The sequence below is a fragment of the Cetorhinus maximus genome, chromosome 36 (genome assembly GCF_964194155.1).
Source record: "Cetorhinus maximus chromosome 36, sCetMax3.hap1.1, whole genome shotgun sequence".
Classification (NCBI taxonomy): domain Eukaryota; kingdom Metazoa; phylum Chordata; class Chondrichthyes; order Lamniformes; family Cetorhinidae; genus Cetorhinus; species Cetorhinus maximus.
The window spans coordinates 7,161,342-7,187,377 of NC_135914.1; the positions used below are offsets into that span (position 1 = coordinate 7,161,342).

Here is a 26,036-nt window from a genome sequence, read left to right on the forward strand (position 1 = left end):
TCAGAAGTTTTGCTTCAACTGTGTCTGAAATACGTCTGTCTCTCAGCGTACTCCCAATTCCCGGTTAAATAGCCAATGAAAATTTGTTCATAATGCTAATGCTTTCGGTAACCATGGAAACCCCGTAGAATGGAGCAAAGATAAAGAATTATCCTTCGATAAACAAATCTTAGGTAAGTGGAGTTGTGGGCCACCCTGTCTGAAATTATGACCATCTATTGATACAATATGACCTTTCCATTTTACACACCAGCCGTTCAGGTGGCCTGTCAGATCGAGGTTGGCAATCTGAGGCTGTATTTGTCGGTCTTGTGGGGCCCAAGTCCAAGGAGAACTGGGTTTATGGCTGTCGTTCCATGCAGTATACATCAAGCCAGCAGAGGGACAGGAGAGTGCCTCTCCCACAAGCCAGGCCTAGCACTAAACTTGGATCATGAGGTGAAAGTGAAAAGACAGTGGCACACAAAGTTCCACCTCAAATTTATGCCCCCCGCCTCGTCACCATTCCACTTGGGGAAGCAACATTCCAAAAACAGAATATCCGGCCATCATCAATTTTATGCTTGTGGGAGCTTGCTGTGCACAAATTTGCATCGCCTCAAAGGACACAGTGAAAATGAAAAAGGAGCATCTGAGGGCCATAAAGTAGCCTCGAAGATCAAAAAGTCGCGTTCGGGAGTGGGAGAAATGACCCCTGCTTCCCATTCTTTATAGCTCAGAGTTCTACAAAATGGAGGGTGATTAGCACATAGTCTGGTTAATAATTTTACAATTTTCCTTTATTTTGTATTCTCAAGTGTTCAGGTTTGTTCCCGCGCACTGTGCTGCCTTCAGTCCTCATCTGTCATGGAGAATCTCAAGATGTGGGGCTTTTATTTAAAAACAAAACACACAAGACAAAGTCTTATTCCACAGAAGGTATAAGGGGACGGACACTCAACTCAGCTAATCAGAGACTAGTCCCTTCCTCCTGGCATCTCCGCTGTCCCTGCTCCCACTGGGCAATCTCACCCTCGCCATACTCACCACTCACACAGTGCTATGCATTATCGTGAAAGTCTGGTGTCTCAGGTATCCAAAAGGGATGCTTTAGCAGGACTTGACTGCCCCTCTGAGGGCCTCAGTCCCCTTCCCCTCTCCCGTGAACCACTATTATTTCCAACAAGGAAACCACCTCTGAGTTCTCTCCAGTATGTTCACAACGAGGGGGTAATTGGAATTTCCCATTTTATTTACAACAGCTCACCCCGCCCCCCTGCAGCTGGACATTAAACGATTCCAGAAAGACAGACTGGATTGGATGTGACTCCCACTACAGTCTGGTCACCTGCCCAGGTTCACACTTGAAGAACCAGCTGCCTGGCGAGGTACCAGAGGGCAGGCAGCCAACCCACAAGTGGGAGGTGGTGCGTCCGGAGCGAGAAAACACAAGAACACTAGAAATAGGAGCAGGAGTAGACCGCACGGCCCATCGAGCCTGCTCAGCCATTCAGTACGATCATGGCTGATTTTGGGCTTCTCCACTTTCCCGGCTGATCCCCATATCCCTTTTCCTGAGAGACTGAACATCTGTCTATCCCCAGCCTTAAACGTACTCAACGATGGAGCATCCACCAACCCTCTGAGGTAGAGAATTCCAAAGATTCACAACCCTTTGAGTGAAGTAATTTCTCCTCATCTCGGTCCTAAATGATCGGCCCCTTATCCTGAGACTGTGCCGCCGTGTTTTAGATTCCCAGACCAGCGGGAACAATCTCTCAGCGTCCACCCTGTCAAACCCCCTCAAAATTTTGCAGGTTTCAAGGAGATCGCCTCTCATTCTTCTAAACTCCAGAGAACATATGCCCCATTTACTCAGCCTCTCATCATAAAAGGATCCCAACATATCTCAGTCATGTGTTTTTACCTCCGCCTCGTGGAATCCGACAACCCTTCCCTTCAGAATGCTTCCATCCATCTTGCGATTACCCATGACTCCTGTTTATACAAAGGAAACATTTAACAGGTTTATTAATGCTGATTTTAATAGTGGGTCAGATTTTCAGTCACCACAAATCAAAGGGTCCTTGTGTTTTACAGATCTTCATCTTCTCCCTCTGTGCCCCCTGAATGTGCATTGTTTCACTTTTGATCCCAAATTTGCACCAGTTCTCAATTTCAAACACTCGGGTCCACTGCTATGTTGAACAAGGCAAGTGAAGACATTTTCTGGTTTGATAAGATTTTTCGTACAGGGAGTAAAGGCACTTAATCCGTGTGTTGATAAAGGGACAGTCCCGGTTAAACCCCGATGAGTAGGCACTGAAGGAGAGCAGAAATCCCATGTAGTACCTGCTGCAGACGACTTCCCTGGTGAGCAAGTGCACTGAATGGGCAGATTTGAGCTCAGCTGAGAGGTTAATTGCTGTTGCTCAAGAAAGGGTGTTTCTAGATTGGCAGATGCTTGTAAAATTTGATCTCCTCCCTTGTGGTGACAGATTAATATGATCAAGGCAACTAGCAGGAAATGGCTATTTTTTTTATTGTCCGCAAACTATCAACAAATAATTGAATTAAAACAAAGACTTGCGTTTCCAAAGCTCCATTCACAACTTCAGGGTGTCCCAAAGTGCTTTACAGCCAATAGAGTACCTTTGAAATGAAGTCACTCGTTACAGAGGAGGGGGGAATGAGGGGAAGAGGGTTGGGGGTGAGGAAGAGCAGGATGGGGGTGAGGAGGAGGAGGGGGATGTACGAGGATGTGCTGACTTCATTGATGCACGCAGAGAGGGGTACTGGCAGGCTGGACACAGCAGAGTGATGTCATTGGATTTCCGCATGGTCAAGGACCAATGTGCATGTGCAGACGGCTGTCAGCAGCCATCTTGTGTTGGCAAGAGACAGAGTGGCAGTAACATAAAACCCATCTGGTTCACTAATGCCTGCTGTCCGTACTCTGGTCTATATGTGACTCCAGACCCACAGCAATGTGGCTGACTTAACTGCCCTCTGACCCTCAGCAAGCCACTCATTTCAAGGGCAATTAGGGATGGGCAACAAATGCTGGCCTTAGCAGCAATGTCCCAATCCCATGGAAGAATAAAAAAAAAATCTAGGAAATGCAGCAACCAATTTGTGCGCAGTGAGCTCCAACAGCCAGCAGATAACGGTCAGATAACTTTTCCTTTTCAGTGTTGGTTGAGGGGTAAATATTAAACAGGGAGAACTGCCCAGCTCTTCAAATAATGCCCTGGGATCGCTTACATCTACCGAAAGTGTACATCTCGTTACAACGTCTCATCCGAAGGATGGCACCGCTGACAGTGCGGTGAGCTCCCTCAGTGTTGCAATGGCAGTGTCAGATGGGATTATGGGCTCAAGTCTCTTGGACGGGACTCAAACCCGTAACCTTCTGAAATCAGAGGCGAAAGAACTACCCACCGAATGAGCTGACCAATCAATCAGTTGGCGAGTGCTTGAAGGACGAACGGAAGATTATATGTTGAGACAGATAGCTACGTATCCAGACTTGGTTTGTGGGCCAAAGAACAAGAAGTTTGGGGGGGGTGGGTGGGTTGGGGAAGACAGGTTAGAGAGGTTTCCTGAGGGTCTAGAACTGAAAGCAAATGTGACAGACGGACTTGCCTTGCTGGGGGTCTAGAACTGAAAGCAAATGTGACAGACGGACTTGCCTTGCTGAGGGTCTAGAACTGAAAGCAAATGTGACAGACAGACTTGCCTTGCTGGAGGACGAAGGGCTGAACCAGAGGCGGGACAGCCCAGAACTTATCGTTGTCTAGAGATTTCACACACCCTGCTGGGACGCAGGCTGTGCTCCCGGAATCCACGTAAAATAGGATGACCCGACTCTCCACCACGTCGACTATCCAGCATCTTAAAATAAAAAGGAACCAGGTATGCTTTAAGGTTTAACCCTCACATTAGAACGCGAGGAGTGGGGGGGCGGGAAATGGCCAGCAAGCAGAGTCATTTGTTGTTGTGATAATGCTCAAACACTAGGGTGGGGGTGGGGGGGGAGTGTCCACTGGTAGCATCCTGCTGCTTGCAGGACCCTCAGCTCAGTCTTCAAATCCTTCCGTTTCTGCTGGGTACATCGCCCCGCTCTGCCACACCACCCCCTCACCTTCCACAAAACCCCAAAGGTGTTCGTAATCTAAAAAAATAACTGCTATCATCTTCCTGGAGTCTTTTTACAACAACCTGCATTGATACAGCATGTTTAATGCCCTAAGGTGGCACTTAGGAGTGTAAATCCAACCAAAAAAATTGACACGGAGTCAGGAGAGATTAGGGATAGGTGACCAAACGCTCGGTCAAAGAGGTCAGGTTTAATGAGCATCTTAAAGTTGTGGGGGGAGAGAGAGAGAGAGGCGGAGAGGTTTAGGGAGTGAATTTCGGAACTTAGGGGCCTCGATGGCCGCCAACGGTGGGGCGAAGGATATCAGCACGCACACCCTCGACAGGGGTTACGAGATAGCAACTCATCTTTTGTATTCCACCACCCTCCTGCCATCACCCTTGGAAGATGGGGCCAGTTGTTGTTGTGCACCCACCACCACCAGCTCAGGGAGTCAAACACCGATCGATCCTGGCCTGGATTTTGACAAAGGGATGTTTCTGTACTGATAAGCGGCTTGTTTGGTAGTACTCATTCCAGGCTGCTGGTGGCACTGTGCATCAGCAGTGACTGCACAATAAGCTACACTGTCACCAAAGTGACTGGGAGCGAACAACAAGGCTGGAGCTGACTTCAGGGGTTCATGCAGACTCTTACCTCTGCCCGCTCAACTTTTTTAGTGAGTTTAGGGATTTAAATTTTCCAGGACACCACGGGGAACTCCTCTGCTCCTCTTCCAATAGTGGCGGCAGGATCTTATGTTCGCTCGAAGTGGGGGCAGAGGTTTAACGTTTCACCCGAAAAATTACATCTCCAACAGTGTGGCACTCCCTCAGTCCCGGCTCAAGTCTCTGGAGTGGGACTGGAACCCATGAACTTCTGACTTGTGAGGCGTGAGTGCGATTTACTGAGACGCAGCTAATGAACATCATAGGAATGCAAGGGATATTTAAACGTGCAGTACAAGTCATGATGGGGTGTGTAGTCATTAACAGCACAGTTAAAATGCGGAGGTGACAAAAATCAGGCTTTCAAAGCAGGCTCCTGGATCCCAAGGAGAGACGATCAGATACCTTATCAGTTGTACCCTGTGTTACGAGCAGTGTTAAGGTGGTTAGCAAGTCAAAAAAGTCTTATGTTTGTTGCTGTTTTACTAACTGGTCTTATACTGTACCGTCAGTTTTTGTTTTACATAGAGCGGCGGACAATGTTTCGGGGGTTGGGTGGGGAGATGGTGTTCCCTGGATCTCCATCCCCAATGCGTTTTGAAAATGATCAAATCTGAACAGTTTCTGCCCCTTTTGCAGCAGGTCCAAAATAAAAGTGTGACGAGGACCATTTATCTCGAGTGGTGAGTTGCTTTAGTCCCAGTGCAGAAACCACGAGCAAAAATATTTTGCAAAGTACAGAGGTTCCCTTCTCCCAGTCCCCTGCCCACTTACGTGTTCTGGAGGCACAAAAAGACACCCGTCCTTGCCTTACCCAAGAGACTATTCTGGATACATAAACCAAGACAGAGTGCAGGCAGGATATTCAACTGTACGAGGCATGAAATCCCTGTCCTCAACATGAACATATGCAGCATCGGAGCAGGGATCACTGTGCTGCAACATGAAGTTTCTAGTTTCTTTGCACCCCGCCTAGCCCCTAGGGTATAGAGCCCAATGCCCCTACACCCCAGGGCTAAGGTTAGCTAACTCACATTTGGAATGTGCTGCCTGAAAGGGCGGCGGAAGCAGTTTCAGGGGTAACTTTCAAAAAAGGGGAAGTGGATAAATAATTTCTTGCAAAGAAATAATAAAAATTTGCAGGGAAAAGCAGGGAACGAATTGGGATAGCTTCTTCAAAGAGCTGGCACGGGCATGATGGGCCAAATGGCCTCCTCCAGTCCTGTATCGTTCTATAGCGAGAGGCTGAAGTTGGCATTGGTCCCAGTGATGTGGCTGCAGTATCAAAGCAGGCAGCATGTAAATCCTCCTGAGCCACTGGAATGAACACCTGGCCGATTTCGTGGCTAGGACATTCTTCACCCATTCCCCCCTCCTCCCCCACTATCTCCCCACCCCCTCCAACACTGACCTGTTCCATTCGCCGCCTTCTCCTGGGAACTCAGCCATGCATCGCTGGCCCCTCTGCACTTCTTCTTTCTTGAGAAACGGCTGCTCCCAAGTAACCACAGAGAGCGCGTTGAACAGTTGGCACATCTTCACGTACGTCTCCTAGCGGAATGGTAATCATTCCCATTAAATCTCAAACCCAACGGCTTTGACATTTGCTTCTTTCTCACTCTTTGCGCTCCCCTTCCACCCCGCCTCACTCCTTCCCAGACAAAACAAAATGAGGAACTTGCACTTCTATAGCACCTTTTAAGAATCAGAACATCCCTTGGTCCTTTACAGCCAATTAAATACAGCCTCTTTTGTGATGTAGGGAAACAGAGGGGGGGGGTGTGGAGAGATGATGTTGGGGGGTTGCACAGCAAGATCCCATATTCCTCATCACAACCACTGATGGTGGTTGAAGATTATTATAGCACCTACAGCACAGACATGTCCCCTTGTTCTATGCTTGCCCCACCCCCGCAACACTACAGGAAATAATTTCCATCCACCCTGTCAATCCCTTTAATCATCTTGAACACCTCAATTAGATCAGCCTTTAATGTTTCATGTTTGTGGGAATAGAGGTCTAATCTGTGCAACTTGACCACATAACTGGATGCCTTAGTATCCTTCTGGTGCTTCTGTACTGCAGGAAGGGCATCGATTTTAAACTCCCGTCTGAGTGACTGCCCCTCAGAAAATGCAGTGCTCCCTCGGTACTGTGAAGGGAGTGTCAATTTAGATCATTCCTCAAATGGTTCCGTAAAAATGGAACGAGCCGTTCAGATGTGCTCTCAACCAGCCGGCCAGCCCCCTTACCGGAGTCAGGTTCATGGCCCAGAAGTATGGCATGTGGGGGAACGTGTCCATGACCATGAGGCCGACCTCCCCATGTACCTTCGCGCTCTCTGCGATCCACCCGACATCCTTGAAACAGCTGGTCAGCATCTGTACCAACGTCAAACTCCTGGAAAGAAATAACTTAACGGAGGATTACACAGAATTTGCAGCAGAGAAACAGATCACTCAGCCCATGGGGGAAGAGGTGGTGGTGTAGTGGTAATGTCACTGACTAGCAATCTAATGTGCTTGGGGACGTGGGTTCAAATCCCACCATGGCAGCTGGTGGAATTTAAGTTCAATCAATAAAGATCTGGATAGTCTCAGTAATGGTGACCATGAAACTATCATTGATTGTTGTAAAAACCCATCTGATTCACTAATGCCTTTTAGGGAAGGAAATCTGCCGTTCTTACCCGCTCTGGCCCTTGTGCGTCTCCTGAGCCACTTACCTGCCCTCCGAAATGGCCTAGCAAGCCACTCGAGGACAATTAAGGATGGGAAACAAAAGCTGGCCTTTCAATCCCACGAAAGAATAAAAAATGACCTGTACCAGTGTTTATGCTCCACACCAACCTCCTCCGCCCACCCCTCTTCATACCACCCTATCAACACATTGCTTTTGTGCTTCTCCAGCTTCGCCTTAAATAGAATAAATCATACAATAGTTACAGCATGGAGGAGGCCATTCTGCCTGTCATGTTTGTGTTGGCTCTCCGCAAGAACAACTCACCTATTCCCAATCCTCCTCCACCTTTTCCCCGTAGCGCTTCCATTTTTTTTTTTCTCTTCAATTAATTATCCAATTCCCTTTTGAAAGCCACGACTGAATCTGCCTCCACCACTCTCTCAGGCATTGCATTCCAGGTCCTAACCACTCGCTGCGTTATATACATTAACAAAAAACCTTTCCTCATGTCGCCATTGCTTCTTTGGCCAATCACCTAAAATCTGTGCCCTCTGGTTCTCAAGCCTTCCACCAATGGGAGCAGTTTCTCCCTATCTATTCTATTCAGACCCCTCAGGATATTGAATACCTCTATCAAATCTCTCAATCTTCTCTTCTCCAAGGAGAACAGCCTCAGCTTTTCCAATCTATCCACTGAAACTCCTCACGCCAGGAACCATTCTCATGAATATTTTCTGCACCGTCTCTGATGCCTTCACATCCATCCTAAAGCGTGCGCTACTCTCTTCAGCCACACTCTATGGTGGCAAAGTCTACATTCTTACCACACTTGGGACGTTTTTCCTAAACTCCCTGGTGGATCTATTAGCGATTATCTCATGTTTAGGGGACCTGGTTGTGCCCATGAGCAGAAACATCCTTTCTACATCTGTCCTTTCGAACCGTTTCATAATTGTAAAGATCCCCCCCTGTTAGATCACTTCAGTCTTCACATCTTTCACTTTCTCAAGGACGTCCCAAAGGTGGTCACCGCCAATGGGTCCCTTTACAATACAGTTATTCTTTTGACGGCAAACAGCAGCAGCCAATCAGTGCACAGCAAAGTCCCAACAAAACGGGAAATCGCTAGATCATTGGCAGTGCAGGCTGAAGGACGAATGTTGGCCAGGGTATCAGGGAGAGCTTCTACTCTCTTCAATAGCGGGCACGATTGACTGAAACTTCACCTCAATGACAGCCTGGACTGTCTGCCTGAACTTCTGACCCAGAGGCAAGGGTGCTACTCACTGACCCGTACTGACTGATTAACAAGGCTAACTTAAACCAAGCTGGATCCCAAGAGTCGAGATTCCCCACAACTGCACCAAGACGATTAGCAACTCCTGGTGAGAGGGTCAGTAGCCGGAGCGCAGAGAATTAGGATCACCAGCAAAGCAACCGGACTGACGACGAGAATTTTTAAAGCAGAACTTTACACAGCGAGTTGTTGTGATCTGGAAGGCGCTGCCTGAAAGGGCGGTGGATGCAGATTCAATTGGTACTTTCAAAAAGGGGAATTGGATAAATACTTAAAAAGAGAAATCTTCAGGGGTATGCGGGAAAGGGGGAGTGGACTGGGACTGAGTGGATTGCTCTTTCAAAGTACTGGCATAGCCACGACAGGCCAAATGGCCTTCCTCTTGGCACTATGTGATTCTACGAACTCAGGACAAACCAAGGATCAAACCCAGGACTTTTCGAGCCTGTGTGGCTCTGTGTTTTTTGAGCCATTGAGAGTAGCAACCTTTGACCTAGTGGCAATTATTCTAGCGCTCTACACTAGTGCAGAAAACATATGTTTGACCATACCTCATCTCCAACGGGATTGCGTAGCTGGTCTGACTTCCATCTTTAACTAGACAAGAGACAGACAAGGTTTCTGCGGGAAAGAGAGATCAAAGGAGGGGAAGTAACACTCCACAAAAGCGATGGAAGAAGCTACTTTACAAAACTTCCCTGTTCCCTTCTCCATCCCCATTCAAAGTTTATTAGTACAGCGAGCAGTGTTATTGTGCCTAACAGTATACTGGTTGTTCTACGCAGCGATTGAACCTGGGGTGATACTACATGTTGTGTTTGCAACAGCGGCCTCAATGGATGACTAGCGAGCTGACACACTTTGTCTCAATTTTAACATTCACATCCTCGTGTTCAAATTCCTCCACGGCCTTGCCCCTTCTTAACACTGTAACCTCCTCCAGTGTGACTCTTGTGCATCCCCCACTGTCTTTGCTCCACCACTGGCGGCCATGCATTCAGCCGTTTAAGCCCCCAAGCTCTGTAATTCCCTCCTTAAACCTCTCCACTTCTCGCTCCTCATTCAAGATGTTCCTTAAAACCTGCCTTTTGGACTCAGCTGTTGGTCGCCTGTCCTTAATATCTCCTTATGTGGCTCAATGTCAATTTCTGTCTCATTACGCTCTTGTGAAACACATGGGGGAATTTTACTAAGATAAAGGCACTGGGTGAACGCAAGAGTTGTTGTCTGGGTCCAAACAAAAAATAGGTGAAGTCAGAGACAGACTAGCACCCAATGAGAGTCAGTGCTTTCAGATGGACAATGTCCAGTGGGCTTCGTACCTCAGGAAGGAAACACTGTGTTAATGTCATGACAATTACGATGTTCAAGTTAAGAGAAACAGGTGATGGGTATTAAAGGTCTTTGAGCAGATATAAATAGGAGAGAGCTGGGACACTGGGTGGAGTAGGAGGAGAGTGAGAGACTGAACAAGTCAATAAACTCTCTCAATAAAGAAAAGCTCCGTGTCTTGGTTTTGGCTTCACCAAGCTGCTTAGATTAACACATTGATCTTATAGAAGGGTGAAGCAGCACAGGTTTACCAGAACAATACCAGGGCTTAGAGGGTCAACTTTTGACAACAGGTCAATTAAGCTTCACTTGTGTTCCCTTGACCACAGAAGATAGAGATGTTTAAAATGTTAAAAAGGTTTGATAGGGTAGATACAGAGAAACTATTACCTCCAGTGGAGAAGTGGAAAACACAGGGACATCATCCTAAAATTAGAGCTTAGCCGTTTAGAAGTGAAATCAGATTAATGGAAATCTGCTACCCCCAAAAGGCCATGAATGCAAGAGGCCCATTTGAGCTTTTGATAGATTTCTGTTGGGTAAGGGTAACAAGGGATATGGAGTAAAGGCTGGTAAATGGGGTTGAGGTAAGTGATGATGTAGACCAATGATCTAATGGAATGGTGGGTCAGACTCAGGGAGCAAAATGGCTTCCTCCAGTTCACAAATAAACCATTGTGCAAAAGCAAGAGCTTAAAACCAGGTCAAGCACTGACTCATCCCGATTGTAATGCAAGCAGAGAGTAGATTCTGCAAATAACAATTCCCGTTGACTCAGACACCCAAGGCAGTGATGTAGGACTGCCAGACAATATTAATCATGGACACCCACCCAGCAGTAATGAATCAGCCATAATTTAATTGCAGGGCTCAGGTGTGGTTCACTTGTCAAAAGCCAAGCTGTATGATCGCCACTCCCAGAAAGGGGTTACAGGGGGTAACATATAGAACCTGAATTAGGGTATCAAGGGATACGGAGCAAAGGCACTTGAGATAAGTGGAGATTAGCCACCGTCTAATTGAATGGTGATGCAGGCTTGAGGGACTTCTCCTGTTCCTAAGTTCCTTCTTATGAATGGTGCTGGCCAAAGTGTGCACATGGGGATGGTGGGGGGAAGCCAAAGAAAGTACTTACTGCTACCTACGCTGCAGTCTTTGTCAACCTTCTCCAGAGGCTGTGAAAAAGAGAGGGTACAGGATTAGGGTGGCACAGCCAACTGAGGCACCAGCAGCTCAGATTAGAACCATTTCCCTCTGGACAAGGCCAGCTACGCCCCGTTTACTTCTGCCCACTCCTCATGGATCAGCAACTCTCTGTCTGGAGTTCAGTGCCACAACGGGCAGTGCCAGCAGGTTCATGGGAGCAACCCCTCCTCTTTGGCTGGTCTCCTTCAGCTCCGCTTCAAGTCTACAACAACCCATGACCTCCAGCGCCTAAAAGGAGAAGGGCAGTAGACACATGGGGGACACCAACACCTGCAAGATCCCCTCTGAGTCACACAGCGTCTTGACCCGTTCTTTTACTGTCGCTGGGTTCAAATCCTGCAACTCCCTCTCGAACAGCACTGCAGGTGTACCTCCACCACTCAGACCGCTGCGGTTCAAGGCAGGTTCACTACCACCTTCTCAGGGGCAACTAGGGATGGGCAATAAATGTCAGCCTTGCTGATAATGCCACATCCCAAGAATGAATAGCTTTTTTTTTTAAAGCCAGCCATTAGGTAGCATTGTAAGGGCAGCTTCATGCCCATTCTCTCCAAGACCACAACTTGGATTCTACCCCTTTACTAGGTTATTCGTGTATTCCAATGCCAACGGCCCTGCAATGTCAAGCAAACTTATTACTCCCCATTTCTAATGCTTCTGTGACTAAGTCTTCAATGAACGTGGAGGAAAAACATCTTTGTGGATTATTCTCCTGAGCTTGCTTGCAACAGTTGTCCATGAGATTAATTTCCAATCCCTGGGGACTCCAGGGCAATCCTGGAGGGTTGGCAACCCTACCTGTTACTGATGACAGATTGTGAACCTCACTCCAGACCACCATGGTGCCATTTGCCACCACCCACCAAATCTTACCGGCAATTCCACTTCCGTTGCTGCTGTTGATCTTTCACAGCCTCTGGACTCACCCAGCTCTCTCACGACCAGGCGTCGCCCATTGTAGATGGTGTGGTTCAGGTGACTGACGGCGAGCGCCACATTTTCAGTATCCCCCACATCGACAAAAGCGTAGCTGCCAAGGGAGAAAGGGGACATCAATGGGAATGCAGCACGCGCAGCTGTCCCCCGGCCCCCACAGGACACCCCCTCCGTCAGGTTACCAACTACGATTTATAAAGATCAGCCAATGTTGGCTTAGGCAGGTTACCTTTTGGTTGTCCATAATAGGCAGGGTACAGATTGCACTCAGCCAGCCCACACTTGCAAAATCCAAAACATCTACTGTTAGACATGATTCCGTGATTGGGTGGCCATTTCTGAATAATCCTGAGTGTGCTAATGGCTACAGGAACAACTAATTTAAGATAATAGGTCAAGCTCGTAATGTGGCTCATTTATGCTTGCTAGAAGTGACAAATGTTCATACGCAGGGACCAGTTCCCTGCAAAAAAAAACCTTGCTTTCTTCATGGCAACGTCTAGGCCAATCAAGAGTCGACTTGCCAACCAATCAGCACCCTTTCCTCCTTTAGTAAAAACTGTTGTGATTGCTTGAAATTTGGTATTCTTGCATCTGTCCTGATGAGTGCAAGGTGAAACGCCTCAGCAACATGTCCCTCTTACAGCAATATTTAAGTTAGCTTTGTGATATTTAAGCATGGAGAACAGGGGAGCCCTCCCCACTCTGCCCCACAAGAAACCAAGCTCTGGAATTCCCTCCCTAAACCTCTCCGACTCTCTCTCTGTCCCCTTGAGGATGCTCATCTTTGACCAAGCTTTTGGTCACCTATCCTTAATATCTCTTTATGTGGCTCGTCGTCAAATTTTGTTTGCTAAATTTCTGGTGAAGTGCCTTGGGATATTTTACTATGTTATAGGCCCTATATAATCACAAGTTGGTGTCGAACAACAAATCTGTAGCTTACCACTTTAGCCCTGACACTATTTTGCGAACCTTCACGGGCTCGAATGCAGCAAACAGCTGCAAGATCTGCTCCTGAGAACAAATAGAAATGTAGCCATTAGATGCCAAATCTCCAAGTTTTTTCCAAGTCATACTCTCCAAACAGGGAGGAAGAGGAGGCAGGTCCAACACCCCTGTTTCCCCACTCCCATCCTTTCCTTCAATTGTAGGAACCGATCACGAGATGGATACAGACGCAGCCTATCTTAATTCCTCCAGAGAAGACCGTGCTGCACTATCCCAACTTTGTGAACTAGATCCAGGAAGTTTATGAAATAAAAATAGAAAATGGTGGAAATGATCAGCGGATTTGGCTGCACCTGTAGGGAAAGAAGCCGAGTCAAGGTCTCAGGTCAGTGACCCTTCCTCAAACCTGGAAGATGTTGGAGATGCAACAGGCTTTAAGAACAACACAAGAGAGAAAAACTCCTGTCGCAGAGAACAGCAGAATTTGAAGGTGAGGTTTCCTGGAAGAGAAATGGCAATAAATCAAACGCCAACACAAAAGCGAAATACCGTGGGTGCCGGAAACCTGAAATAAAAAGCAGAAAAAGTTGGAAATACGCAGGTCAGGCAGCATCTGTGGAGAGAGTGATCGTTTGCGTGAGCTCTGTTCCTCCCTCCACAGATGCTGCTTGACCTGCTGAGCGCTTCCAACATTTGCTGTTGATGTTTCTCCAGGGATCCAGCCCGGGTCTGCAGGGTGCGAAGGTCTCCTGTGTGACTGTCCGGTCAGCGAGTCAATGCATCGCCCGAGTCAGCTATACTGCGGCTGGGTGCCAATACATTCTGGAATTTCTACGGCAAGCTGCAGGATTGCAATGCACGATGGTTGCATTCAGGCAGGTCACGTTAAAGAAGGGAGTAAGATCAGAAGGTATCCTGTGAAGGCCAAGTTCGCAGTAACCTTAACCTTGTTGTGAGGGCAGTATACAACTGGGAGATATAGCTGATACACAAACTCTCACTTGTAATTAACAATCACATGCACTGTGAAACAGTCCAAGATGAGGCTCAGGCAGAGCAAAGCTGATCACTCAAAACTGCAGACATTGATAACGATAAATCAAAGAAGTGTCCTGATTTACCTCTGCGATCTCAGATGGAAGGTTTCCGATGTAAACATCCTTCCTCAGACCTATGAGAAACCAGAGTGAAAAGGGTTAATTATATACACATTAACAGGGGAGAATGATGAAAGTTCCACCCCCTGCAAATCCCACCCACCTTTCCACATAGTCCCTGACTCCTGCTGGAATATGATTTCATGGGAACCAGAGTCCCACCAGTATCGCACCCCAATTGGCAGGGAATTCAATCAAGGGATGCATCACAGGCAAGGCCATTAATCTCCTCTGTAGGTACACATGCACACAGGAGTCAAGTGAATGGAGCAGGAATCCCTTCTCTCCTTAGCCAAATTGAAATGGTACATCATCAAGTGGTGCCCTCGAACGGATGAGCGAACTCGCCATAAACCAGGGATGAAAACTGGGAACTTTCCAGGTCTAACTTGCCCTCTTGGGGAATGTAAAAGATCCCATTATACAATCCAGGTTTCCAAACTGGAGTTTTCATTGGAGCATAGGAATTGTTACGGGGGTGGGGGGGGAAAGAGAGAATGTCAAGGTCCATTTAATTCACAGCCTATCAGCCCGATAGTCCCGTGGTACAATGATAAATGGAGTGACTAATTATAGCAATCAATCTCTATCAATTAGTCTCTATGAGGGAGAAACTGAGAGAGTTGGGAATCTACACTTTACAGAAGCATAGATGTAGGAGCTATCTGATCGAGGCTTAGTGGGAAGTGATTAGATGGTCTATTCTAATTAATTAGATCAGGGTGGACCGGGTTTTGAGGGGTGGGGGGGCGGGAATTGGGGTGGTTAGAGTTTTACATTACACGAGGCCAGAAGTTAGATGTCAGGAGGTGGCCCTTTTCCCAGGGGTACGTGGGCCTCTGGAACCAGCTGCTGCCACGTGTGGTTCTTTGTTAAGTTCTTTCGGATGACAGCTGAACCCGTTTCTGGTTGGGGTAGATGGAGATCAGCTTGTGTGGGAGGGAGGTAAGGCCAGGAATTCAGGCCCAGAATCACTGGACTAGTTTTTGATTGCCTCGATAGATTGCAGAGCATTTTCTCCTTTCTTCCCCCCCCCCCCCCCCCCCGCCCAATTTGATCTGGGTTTACCTCTCCCAGATTTTGATTGGGCTGGTGAGCGTGTATCCATGTACAGTAGCACTGTGACACCTCCTGCAGTTGAACAGCTGTGTGGACAGGCTGTGTAGGCCCAGAGCATTGTTATTGTTCATAGGCCGAGACCTGTGGTGAGAAATACCCCAGCGGTGGACAGCTTTTGGAGCCATAGGCATAAAGTTGCCTGTTCCTCGAAGGAGGATACACTTGAGAGAGAGGTGAGAACATAATGGTAATGTTATTGTACTGGTAATCCAGAGGCCTGGCCTAATGCTCCCAAGATGCGAGTTCAAATCCCACCATGGCAGCTGTGGGAATTTAAATTCCCACATTAATGATTATGAAACTACTGGATTGTCATAAAAATCCAGCAGATTCACCAACACCCTGCAGGACAGGAAAACTGTCGTCTCTACCAGTCTGGCCTGCGGGTGACTCCAAACCCACAGCAACACGGTTAACTTCTAATTGTCCTCTGAAACAGCCCAGCAGGCCACTCAGTTGTACCAAAACTGCTGCAGGACAAAGCACTGTGGCTGTAGCTACACCACATAGGCTGCAACGGTTCAAGGTGGCAGCTCACCACCACTTTCTCAAGGGCAGTTAGGGATGGGCAATTAATGTTGGCCTTTCCGGCGACACAAAGCCTAAGAACGAGTTAAATAAAGAAACGAGTTACGGTATTTCCAATCATTCATTTACTCCGTCCCAAGATAAAAAGAAGTCCCTCCTTTGTTGAACCGGTTAAGAAAATGATAGATGGAAGCCCTTCCCATTTACCTTTTGTCTTCTTTGGTTCCAGCCTCCTGTTAGATGCTCCATCGAGGTGAATCAACCTCCGCATCGGCTGCTTCTCACTGCTTTCGTTCTTCGCCCTGGGACCAACACAGGAAGAGACAGTCCAATTTTGTCTGTCTTCTAAGAGCACGAGTGCCCGATAAGACACTGGCATTCCCAGTAACTCAACCATCAGTGCCTTGCATTTCTATGGGACATCCCAAGCACTTTACAGCTATTGAAGTACTTTTGAAGCATCGTCACTATTGTAATGCAGCAGCCAATTTGCACACAGCAAGCTCCCACATAAAAAAGTCACCACCAGATAATCTATTTGATGTTGCTAGGGGGATGAATGTTGGCCAGGGCACCATGATGAATCCACCGCTCTTCTTTGAATAGTGCCGTGGGATCTTTTACATCCACCCAAGAGAGCCGACGGGGCCTTTTAAAACATCTTATCCGAAAGGTGGAACCTGCACAGTGCAGGGCTCTCTCGCTCTGGGGTGTGTGCTTAATTCACTAGGAGTGGGGCATAAATCCACAGCCTTCTGGTTCAGAGTGCTAACCATTGATTCACAGTTAACTCCTTATCGAAGCCTGGACAGAATCAGCCAACGTCCACCCCTTAGGATAGGATCTTCTGATTTGGTTAGTGGTCAGGGACAGAATGGTGTGACTGCGAGTAAGGCGGGCAAGGGGATTGAAAAGGGAGGAGTCTCAGCCTTTGCAACTGTTCAACAGGTTCGAGGTTCTTACAGCCTGTATAGATGAAAGAGGGGTCTGCAAGGTGGATGGGCGAACCGACTATGACACCGTGGTACAGGAAGCTATTCAAGCAGGTGAAGTTAATAGGCATGTAGTGATGAGAGGGGGCAGTGTAGTCAGGGGCACAGACACAGTTCTCTTCAGCCAAGATTGAGAGTCCAGACCCAGTGTTGCCTAGAGTTCGAGACATCTGCTCAGGGTTGGAGAGGAATTTACAGTGGGAGGGGGAGGATCCAATTGTCATGGTCCACGTAGGTACCAATGACATAGGTAGAATCAGGAAAGAGGTTCTGCTTAGGGGTTATGAGTAGCTAGAGGCTAAATTAAAAAGCAGAACCTCAAAGGGAATAATCTCTCGATTACTACCTGAGCCACAAGCAATTTGACAAAGCGTAAACGAGACTGGAGGCACGAATGTGTGGTTCAAAGACTGGCATGGGAGAAATGGGGTTGATTCATGGGGCACTGGCACCAGTACCGGCGAGCTGTACCGTTGAAACATTCTTCACCTGAACAATGCTGGGACCAGAGTTCTGGCGAGTCACATATCTAGGGTGGTAGAGAGGGCTTTAAACTAAATAGTGGGGGGAAGGGATGGTGTGAGAGGAGATGTAACAAATAAAAGGGTAAAAAGTTAATAGAGCAGGGCAGCGTTCTGGTAATGATAACCAGAGTGTGGCAGGAAGGGACAGAAAGTACAAACTTGGAACCATAGAAAAGTTGTGGTACAGAAAGAGGCCATTCAGCCCATCATGTCTGCACCGGCCAAAAAATAACAGAAAACTAGCTGCCAATTCTAATCCCACCTACGAGCACCTGGTCCGTAGCCTTGCAGATTACAGCACTTTAGGTGTAGATCCAAATACCTTTTAAACGAGTTGAAGGTTTCTGCCTCCACCACCAAACCAGGCAGTGAATTCCAGACACCCACCACCCCCTGGGTGTCTACCAATCCTTAAATCTATGCCCCCTGGTAATTGACCTCTCCACTAGGGGAACAGGGCATCCCTGTCTATTCTAAGCCCCTCATAATCTTGTACACCTCAATCAGGTCACCCCTCAGCCTCTTCAGTTGCAAGCAACCCCCACCTTCCTATTTTTCCTCATAGCTGAAATTTTTAAGCCCTGGCAACATTCTTGTCAATCTCCTCTGCGCTCTCCCCAGAGCAATTATGTCCTTCCTATAACGTGGTGGCCAGAACTGTACACAAAACTCCAGCTGTGGCCTAACCAGCGTTTTATACAGTTTCAGCATTACATCCCTGCTTTTGTATTCAATACCTTGTACTATTTAAAAATATGCATTCCCTATGTAACTTAAGGCCAGAGATTGCAAAGGTGGCAAAAAGACAAGAATTAAAGGCTGAATGCATGCAGAATTCATAACAAAATGGATGAATTGTTAGCACAGATAGAAATAAATATCTATAACCTGACAGCCATCAGAAACATGGCTGTACGGTGACCAAGGCTGGGAGCTGAATATTGAAGGATATTTAACATTTTGAGAAGATAGGAAGCTAGGAAAAAGAGGTGGGGTAGCTCTGTTAATTAAGGATGTCATTAGTACAGTAGAGAGAGATGACCTCAGCTCAAAAGAGCAAAACGTAGAATCAGTTTGGGTAGAGATAAGAAATAATAAAGATAAGGTCACTTATGGGGGTAGTTTATAGGCCCCCCTTAACAGTAGTTATACAGTAGGACAGAGTATACAGGAAGAAATAAATGGGGCCTGTAAGAAAGGTACCGCAATAATCATGGATGACAATCTACACGTAGACTGGAAAAATCAGGAAATGAGTTCATGGGGTATATTCTGAACAATTTCTTAGAGCAGTACATTCTACAGCCAGCCAGGGAGGAGGCTATTCTAGACCTGGTGATGAGCAATGAGACAGGATTAACGAATAGCCTCATGGTAAAGGAGCCTCTAGGCAACAGCAATTTAAAGTTCAGTTTGAAGGGGAGAAGTGTGGGTCTAAGACTATTGTTTTAAACCTGAAAAATGGGAATTATAAGGACATGAAGGCAGATCTAGCTAAAGTGAACTGAGAAACTAGGTTGAAAGGTAGGACAGTGGAGATGCAGTGGCAGACTTTTAAGGAAATATTTAATAGTTCTCACCAAAGATTTATCCCAGTGAGAAAGAAAGACCTTCTGAGAAGGATGCATCATCCGTGGCTGAAGGAGGAAGGATAGCATAAAATTAAAAGAAACACTGTACAAATCTGCAAAAAACAGTGATGGGTCAGAAGATTGGTCAAATTTTAAGAACCAGCAAAGAAAGACTTAAAAAAGAGGGAGAAAGTAGAGTATGAGAGATAGCTAGCAATATAAAACTAGATAAGTGTTTCTACAAAGTATTTAAATAGGAAAAGAATAACTAAAGTTAGTGTTGATCCTCTAGAGAGAGTGTCTGGGGAAATAATAATGGAGAACGAGGGAACGGCAGAGGCATTGAACAGCTATTGTGTGTCTGTCTTCACTGTAGAAGACTTAGAAAAGTTCCCAAAGATATTTGAAATCCAAGAGGTGAACGGGAGGGAGGAACTTAAAACAATCACCATCACCAGGGAAAAGGTGCTGGGAAAACTATTAAACCTAAAGGCTGACAAGTCCCCAGGACCAGATGGCCTGCATCCTAAGGTTTTAAAAGAAGTGGCTGCAGAGATAGTAGATGCATTGGTTATAATCTTTCAAAATTCCTTAGATTCTGTAAAGGATTGGAAAATAGTTAATGTAACACCTAAAGGAGGGAGACAGAAAGCAGGAAACTACAGGCCAGTTAGCCTAACATCTGTCATAGGAAAATTGCCAGAATCCATTATTGAGGAGGTTATAGCAGGATATTTTTTAAAAATCATAATTTGATCAGGCAGAGTCAACACGGCTTTGTGAAAGGGAAACTGTGTTTAACTGATTTATTTGAATTTTTTGAGAATGTAACAAGCAAGTTGGATAAAGGGGAACCTGTAGAGGTTGTGTACTTAGATTTCAGAAGGCATTTGACAAATTGCCACATCGAAGATTAAGACACAAGATAAGGTTACATGGCATAGATGAATAACAAAGTTAGTATGCAGGTACAAGTGATTAGGAAGGCAAATGAAATGTTGGCCCTTTATTGCAAGGGGAATGGAATATAAAAGTAGGGAAGTTTTACTGCAGCTCTACAGGGCCTTGCATGAGACCACATCTGGAATAGTGTGTACAATTTGAAATATTTGAAAAAATACATAATTGCATTAGAAGCAGTTCAGAGAAGGTTCACTCAACTCATTCCTGAGATGAGGGGCTGACCTTATGAAGAAAAGTTGAACAGGTTGGGCCTATACCCATTAGAATTTAGAAGAATGAGCAGTGATCTTATTGAAACATATAAGATCCTGATGGGATTTGATAGGGTGGATACCGGGAAGATGTTTCCACTTGTGTGGGAGCCTAGAACTAGGGCCATAGTTTAAGAATAAGAGGTCTCCCTTTTAAGATGGAGATGAGGAGAATTTTTTTTCTCTCAAAGGGTTGTTAGTATGTGCTTAAGGGTGCTACAAGCAGTCTCCCATTGCCCCAGGGATTGCGAACACTATCCACTAATTGAATGTCAGGTCAGGATCAGCTGCACTGTGACACCTCCTGCAGTTGAATAGTCTATCAACAATCACTGCTTGAGCTCACACATGAAGAATGGGCACGTACCACGGAAACTCGTGTAGCCCACACCCCGGAGACAGTCAGCAACTCAAAACAAAACCCTTAACACAGATCTAGAGCTTAGAAACACCACTGTATCTCCCTTCCCAAGAGTGTGTCCATATTTAAACAAAATAATGCTGTACACAAGACTCACATTCTCATTTTCTCCAAAGGTTTCCTCAGACCTGCAAAAATTTAAGCAGCCAGTCAGTTTCAATTCTGAGGGAAGATTCTGACAGTTAAAGTTCCATCAGCTAAATAACTGCTTAAAACTAGAATTAAATGATGCAGCTCTCAACAGATGCCATCTCATACCCTAGCTTCATGACTGCCTTCTGTTGAAAGTGCTACAGCACTGATATACATGATCCAAAGAACTAGAACAAGGGAAGAGCACATTAAGCAAAGGATACTCGGAGAGTAACAGGTTGGAATCTAATCGTGTTGTCTGGGGGTTTATATTGAATAACACTTACCTGGGAGTGGGTAACAGGCTGGGATCTAATTGATGGATTCGGGGAGGGGGTTATATTTAGGTTAATTATACTTAGATACTCCAGAATGGGTTACAGCCTAGGATCCAATCGAGGGGTTCGGGGGTGCGGTTTTATATATAGGATAAAATATCCGGGAGTTACATGCTGGAATCTAATCAAGGGGCTTATATATAGAATAACGGATACCTGGGGGTGAGTTACAGGTTGGTAACTAATTGAGGTTTTCGGGAAGAGGGTTACATATGGAATAACAGACATCCAAGAGCGGGTACAGGATGGAATCTAATCAAGGGGTTTATATGTAGAATAACGGATACCCAGGAGTGAGTTATAAACTGGGATCTGATGGAGTGGCTTTAGTCTCAGTTACCGAGCTTTTACATTAGGGAGACTGGCAGTTAGATCTCATTCAATACAGGATGAGGCCCTTCGGGCCATCGTGCCCGTCCTATTTAGTCAGTGGCAACACTCTCCAGGTCGGTCCGCAGGCCAGACAGGGATTCGAGGAGACTTCACTGTCCCAGTGAAGGGAATCTGTCCCACCAGCACCTAACCCTTTACCCAAGCCTGGTAGGTGACTCCAGTCCCACTGGGACACCAGCAGCTGCAGCAGCTTCAGGGTTGGGCTCTCCACCAAAACAGTCCACAATGGCTGAGAGAGTCACTCAGCCGTTTCCAGCATTGGGCTGGCAGGGGAAAGGGGAGCTCAACAAGGGCATTGGATGCCAGCCTGACCTGACCTGGCCTGGCTGAAGAGGAGAGATGGGGGCGGGAAGCCATGATCAGCCAGAGAGCCTCACCCTCCACGGCCTCGTGCTCCATCGCCCCACGTGACTCCTGACCAGCCGGAAGTGGATAATCCTTTCCCTCGCGTGACCGGAAATTCACACACACCCACACCCCATCCCACCTCATTGGGCCCTGCCCCCTGAAGGCCGGTTTGCCCCCGCGATGTTGGAGGGTGGGGGGGTCACTTCCGCCCCGCCCGGCGGCCATTTTTGAGGGCGGGTCGGGCCGGACCGGCGGCAGTTACCCGATAGCCCACTCGCGGGGCGGGAAAGGCCGTCGCGTGAGGCGCAGGCACCGCCGCCATTTTGTGCCATTGACCTTCAGTCAGTCAGAGGCAGCTCAGGGTGTTGCTGCTGCTCCTGTTACTGCCATTCGCACCTCCTATAGTCCCAACTTTTAATTCTTTTTAATTTTCCTTACCCCCCTTTGTTTATCCCATCCAGTACTGAATTGAGGAGAAACTTTCCTCAGATTGAATATCAGAAAGGGCTGGAGCCACTGTTTTCGGTCCCCACACCAAACTCTGTGCCCTAGTTACTGGCCACCACATTTCCCCCCCCCCCCCCTCCCCCACATTGAGGTTAAGATTAAGCCAGTCTGTTCGCAACTCGGTGTCACGTTTGACCCCGAGATGAGCTTCCAACCTCATCTTTGCGGCGTCGGTGAGACCGCCTACTTCCACCTCCATATTAGCCTGACTTCGTCCCTCGTTGGTGCTTTCGTTACCTCCAGACTCGACGATTCCAACACTCTCCCGGCTGGTCTTCCACATTGCTCCCTCTGTAGACTTGAGGTTACTCAAAAACTCTGCTGCCTCCTTTGTCTGGGACTCACAGTCCCTTTCCCCTGTCACTGTGCCCTGTACACTGGCTCCCATTCAAGCAACGCCTTGATTTTCAAAATTCTCATCCTTGTTTTCAAATCCTCCATGGCCTCGCCACTTTGTAGTCTCCTCTGGCCCCACAACCTCCAAGAGCTGTGTGCCCCTCCAGTTCTGGTTTCTTGCGCATTCCCTGATTTTCACCGACCTCCCGTTTGCATCCGTGTCTCCCTGTGCCTAAGCTCTGGAATTCCCTTCCTAAACCTCTCCACCTCTGTCTCCTCCTTTAAGATGCTCCTTAAAATCTATCCCTTTCCTCAAGCTTTTGGTTGCAAGTCCTAGTATCTCCTTATGTGGCTCGGTGTCAAATTTTGTTTAACAGTTGTTCGCGTGAAGTGCCTTGGGACGTTTATTATGTTAAAGGTATAAATGTGTGTTTTTGTACATCCCTCATTTTTTGCTCGTGCTAATAAAAGGTCATCGATCTCAAATGTTAACTCTGTTTCTCTCTCCACAGATACTTTCTGACGTGCTAAATTTTTTCCAGCATTTTCTGGTTTTATTTCAGATTTCCAGCACCACAATATTTTGCATTTGTGGAAAAGGTGGATGGTGAGCCAAATGGTGATGGTGTTCAGATGCAGATCAGCCATAATCTGATTGAATATTGGAACAGGAACTCCCTGGAACTCCCTCCCTGACAGCACTGTGGGTGTACCTACACCACATGGACTGGAGCAGTTCAAAAAGGCAGCTCCCCACCACCTTCTTAAGGGCAATTAGGAATGGGCAATAAATGCTGGCCTAGCCAGCAATGCCCACATCCCATGAACAAATAAAAGAAAAAGAAACAGGATTGAAGGGCTGAATGGCTGCCTCCTGTTCATATGTAACATTAAAGGGGCCGAATGGCCTCCTCTCGTTCCTATCTAACAAGTCTGAGGGGCTGAATAGTCTCCTCCTGTTCCTATTATAGAACTGAAAAGTATGGAAGTTATGCTAAAACTGTACCGAACCTTGGTTAGACCACACTTTAAGTACTGTGTATAGTTCGGGTCTCCATATCATAAAGGGGATTTTGAGGCATTGGAGAGGATGCAGAGAAAATGTATTAGGATGTTACCGGAAATGCATGGGTATACACTTCAGGAGAGGATTGACAGGCTGGGTTTGGTCTCTCTTGAGAAAACAACAGTCATATGTTCCAAAGAAGAGATTGGACTCGAAACGTTAATTCTGTTTCTCTCTCCACAGGTGCTGCCAGACCAGCTGAGTTTTTCCAGCACTTTCTGTTTTTATTTCAGATCTCCAGCATCTGTGGTGTTTTGCTTTTATTGAAAAAGGGACTCCTGGGGTGGGACTCGAACTGGCTCAGAGATAGGGACACAACCTACTGTGCAACAAGACCTCCACTTCAATATAAGATAGTCACCAAGAAATCCAAAAGGGAATTCAGAAGAAACTTCTTTACCCAATCAGTGGTAAGAATGTGGAACTCACCATCATAAGGAGTGGTTGAAGCGAATAGTATAGATGCATTTAAGAGGAAACTAGATAAGTATAGAAGGGAATAGAGAGTTATGATGGTAGATTTAGATGAGAAAAGTTAAAAGGAAGCTTGAGTTGAAAATAAACACCAACATGAACTGGTTGGGCCGAATGGCCTCTTTCTGTGCTGTATATCCTACGTACCTTATGCATCCATCAGATGAGCTGCTGGAGCACTTAAATGGCACTAACATGTGTTCCTTATCAGTCTTTAATTTTTATTTAATTGTTTTCCTCTTTTCATCAATTCTCTATCCCTTCCCTAACTTTCTCTGCACTGCAAAAGTGAGTACACTTCAAGAACATTTAATTGGCTGTGAAACACTTTGAGAGGCTCTGAGGTCATGAAAGGTGCAATAGTAATGCATGTACTTTCCTTCTTCCATCCTTTCTCTCTCCCTTGCCCTCTGTCTTTATCTTTGCCCCATGTTTTTCCTCCTCTCTTCACTACCACCTAGCTGTTAGATCACTGGACTAGTAATCCAGAGACCCAGGCTAATGCTCAGGGGGCACAGGTTCAAATCCCACATTGGTAGCTGGCGGAATTTCAATTCAGTCAGTAACAAACCTGGAATTGAAAGCTAATCACGGTGATAATGACCATGAAACTATCATTGATTGTTGTTTTGAAAGGTTACCAGGGTAGACAGGAATGTGGGGTTGAGGTTACAATCAGATCAGCCATGATCTTATTGAATGGCGTTGCAGGCTCGAGGGGCCAAGTGGCCTACAACTGCTCCTAATTTGTACGTTTGTATGTATCAGGAACCCTTTTGTACTTTCTAGCCAGCTACAGTTTACATTATAGTGCTGCAACTATCCTAGCTGAGTACTGACAGGAGAGTGAATCATGGATGTTCTGGGTTGTATGGCCTAAGACAATATCACACGTCATATTCAGCCACCACATTATAGGAAACTGGGAGAGTCTTTACCCGCCCTTAAAGTACTTTTTTAATGAAGCAAATGCACTAATGCACAGTTTGATGTGAATCCTTCTCCACTGAGTATCTGGCCCTACTGTTGCTGAGGAGAGGTACCAACTGCAAGGCACGGAAGAAAACATTGCAGAGAGCCGATGGCACTCTTTGCAAACAAGCAGAGCATTCTCCCAGTGTTCCAGCCAAAAGCAACAGCAAAAACTTGCATTTAGATAGCACCTTTAATATAGTAAAATGTCCCAAGGTGCTTCATTGGAGTGTTATCAAACAAAACTCAGCCCTCAACTAACCAGAAAAAATACACAACCCAAAAAAAACAGATTAAATGATCATTTACTTTATTGCTTTTTATTCAGTCATGCTTTGCACAAAAACAGCTTCCATGTTTGTGCTCTTGACCATAGTTCCTGCCCTTCAGGTAATTCATTCTATGAAAACTGCTTTGGGATAAAGTGCTACTTAAATATTTATTTTTCCTTTGAGATGCCTCAGGAGGTAAATGCACTCAGGCTGTGGCACTGAGCCTTGCAAATCAGACTCAGGTTCAACCCTCTGTGCTGCATAAGAAGAGCTCAGCTGAGAGTCTACAATTGTTCATAACATGTTCTGAGAGGCACTTGTTCTTGACAAGTACCTTTACTCAATGAACCATTGCAACTCTTCAGTGATGTTTGCTTTGAGCACTATCCTGTCCTACCAGCTGAGACAGTTACTGGAAGGATCATTGCAACCAGCATTACCACTAAAATCAGATTAGCTAGTTATAATCAGCATCCTGGCAG

At 46.4% G+C, this 26,036-nt stretch overlaps 1 protein-coding gene and 1 long non-coding RNA gene across 2 annotated transcripts; one reads left to right on the top strand and one right to left on the bottom strand.

Annotated features, from left to right (window-relative positions):
• Window positions 1–753: 753 nt before the first annotated feature.
• On the bottom strand, window positions 754–22,156 carry LOC144672263 (tudor domain-containing protein 10-like). The gene is made up of 13 exons (XM_078534104.1): window positions 21,957–22,156; window positions 20,814–20,844; window positions 16,202–16,296; window positions 14,312–14,361; window positions 13,186–13,256; window positions 12,177–12,333; window positions 11,233–11,272; window positions 9,317–9,386; window positions 7,039–7,186; window positions 6,197–6,336; window positions 3,719–3,873; window positions 1,907–1,977; window positions 754–869 (listed from the first exon to the last, which is right to left on the bottom strand). The coding sequence occupies exons 1-13, from the start codon at window positions 22,150–22,152 to the stop codon at window positions 831–833; spliced, it is 1,263 nt and encodes a 420-aa protein (XP_078390230.1). The 5' UTR covers window positions 22,153–22,156; the 3' UTR covers window positions 754–830.
• Window positions 3,819–16,404, top strand: LOC144672264 (uncharacterized). Its single transcript, XR_013574090.1, has 3 exons — window positions 3,819–3,894; window positions 13,443–13,680; window positions 16,224–16,404. It is a non-coding gene; the product is annotated as an uncharacterized LOC144672264 (long non-coding RNA).
• Window positions 22,157–26,036: the final 3,880 nt, after the last annotated feature.